Genomic DNA, 2,390 nt, shown 5'->3' with positions numbered 1-2,390 from the left:
TGTTGCGACATCACAAGATGCAGCTAGAAAACTATTGCCTCTAACTTTTTGTGTAGTTGATTCAGAAAATAACAGATTATATCGGAATATTTCTTCACCCAAATAAGGACAGCCTTTGGCACAAGAGAAGGTATCTGCATTATATCTAATAGGCATCTAAGCATAAATTCAGTAGTGAAGAAAATTTATCCTGAAGTAACACATGATTATGTATATTTCACCTTCTAACTAACATCAAGACACATTTCAAGAGGAATGCAAAGAAAATTAAAGATTCATTCTTCAAAACACCAAGAACATATATTGAAAATGAATTTGATTATAACATGAAAGAGTTAGATAGGCTAGATGAAAGAATTAAGACGTATCTTCAAGGTATCGATTATGAAAGATGGTCAAGACACCATTCCTACAATAACATATACAAAACAACGACATCTAACTTGGCTGAGTTATTAAATGCAGCAATACTACATGCACGAGAGCTGCCTATCACAACTCTCCTCATGCACCTACATGACCTCCTACAAGAGTACTCATATACATATAAAAACATCGCCATCCAAACACGCACAACATTGACCAGTTTATGAAAAAGTATATTAATATAATTATGTAAATTCACTGAAGCTACATGTATTAATTTCTAAATCTTTTCTTTAATTTAATTTTGCAACAGCAAGATACATAAAGATTGATAAGAGATTTAGGCCAATTAAGATTTATGGCTAACAATGTATCCACAATGTATCAATTGGGTACCAATCTTCATAGTTTTACTAATATGCACTTTTTCCAGGTAAAACCATTTGTATAAATGAAGTGATCACAATATAGGATAATGGAGGGAAAAATAGGCTAATAATCACCGACGGTCTTCGACTTTTACCCTAAACTTCCCTCCCCTATACTTTTAAAAACTTCCCTAAACCCCCCAAACTTTATGGCGGATCCACCCACGGCTCTTATGGACGAAACTACCCTTTATTTTTTGGCGGCTGTCATTTAAAAAAAAAAAACAAAAATAGTGGCGCCATATGTCAGTTGACACGTCATTTAATGTCCAAAAAATTGAAACACCCAAAATACCCCCTAAAAGAATTAAACCAAACCAAAATTTAACCACACTTAATCAAATCCAATCCACCTGTCAACAAACTAACAACTGACCACCGCCCGCCAACCCAAACCACTCACCGTCGCCTCCAACCTAGACCACTCACCGCCACCCGCCGCCGGCCAAACCGATCTGTTCTTGGAGAAGACGAGCAACAGCTCGTCTTCTCACCTGAGAAGACGAGCTACTGCTTGTCTTCTCAAGATCTAGGAAGACGAGCAGCAGCTCGTCTTCTCAGGTGAGAAGACAAGCGCTCGTCTTCCCAAATCTGAGAAGACGACGAGTCTGGTTGTTTTCTCACCTGAGAAGATGACCAGAGACGAGTTCGTTTGTGGCGGTTCGGTTGCGATGATTAGGTACTTTGAATGGGTTTGATTTGGTTTGATTTTTTATTTTTATTTTTAATTAAATTTCAATAGTTGTAGGGGTGTTTTGGGTGTTTCAAATTTTTTTAAGATACTTTACCACATGTTAAATGACACGTGGCGCCGTCATTTTTTTTAGAATTACAGCCACAAAAAAAAGACGGCGCTGAGGGGTATTTTCATTCATAAGGACCGTGAATGAGCGCCTCCATAAAGTTTAGGAGTTTAGGGAAGTTTTTGAAAGTATAGGGGGTTTAGGGAAGTTTAGGGTAAAAGTCGAGGACCGTCGGTGATTATTAGCCGGAAAAATACAATCAACATGAAAGAGAGATCATGCACCTGCAAAAAGTTTGAAATTGATGAAATACCTTGCCAACATACTCTAGAAATTTTAAATGAAATGCACCAAGAGCCTTATAAATATTGCTCAAAATTTTGGACACCATCCGGTATGTTAGCAACATATAGTGAAACTATATTTCCAATTGAGAAAAAGGAAAAATGGGAGATACCACATAAGGTAAAGGACATGATCATCTTGCCATCACAACATAGGACAAGAATCGGAAGTCCAATAAAGCGAAGATACAAGGCTTCTTGGGAAAAATCAATAACAACAAGTATTGAAAGTGTAGACAAGATGACCACAATAAGAAAACATGTAGAAACATGACAAAAGCTGCTTGATAAAAATATGTTTTTTTTTATCCTGATACATCTCTGATATAAATTTATACTTTATTATAACATATATGTTTCTGTGCCGAAACATTTTTAATACAAAAAATATACTCTATTATAACATATATGTTTAATTAACCTGATACATGTCTGGTATAATTTTATACTTTACTGCATATTTGTTCTTTGTGCTATTTAGTAGGTAACAAAGACCCATACTTTTTATG

General features: G+C 35.7%; 1 protein-coding gene across 1 annotated transcript; it reads left to right on the top strand.

Moving 5' to 3' along the window:
• The first annotated feature begins 326 nt into the window (after window positions 1-326).
• On the top strand, window positions 327-2,155 carry LOC126668291 (uncharacterized). Its single transcript, XM_050361493.1, has 4 exons — window positions 327-532; window positions 694-799; window positions 1,328-1,473; window positions 1,783-2,155. Exons 1-4 carry the CDS (start codon window positions 327-329, stop codon window positions 2,153-2,155), a joined length of 831 nt encoding a protein of 276 aa, XP_050217450.1.
• Window positions 2,156-2,390: the final 235 nt, after the last annotated feature.

This window comes from Mercurialis annua, linkage group LG2 (assembly GCF_937616625.2).
Source record: "Mercurialis annua linkage group LG2, ddMerAnnu1.2, whole genome shotgun sequence".
Lineage (NCBI taxonomy): Eukaryota > Viridiplantae > Streptophyta > Magnoliopsida > Malpighiales > Euphorbiaceae > Mercurialis > Mercurialis annua.
This window is presented reverse-complemented; position numbering and strand designations above follow the sequence as displayed.

Excerpts from the sequence above, each read along its gene's own strand:
- LOC126668291 (XM_050361493.1), top strand. The coding sequence starts at position 327 with ATGAAAGAGTTAGATAGGCTAGATGAAAGAATTAAGACGTATCTTCAA. Across the intron at positions 533-693 it reads CTACATGACCTCCTACAAGA|ATTGATAAGAGATTTAGGCC; the intron begins GTACTCATATAC and ends AGATACATAAAG. Across the intron at positions 800-1,327 it reads CTAATATGCACTTTTTCCAG|GAAGACGAGCAGCAGCTCGT; the intron begins GTAAAACCATTT and ends CTCAAGATCTAG.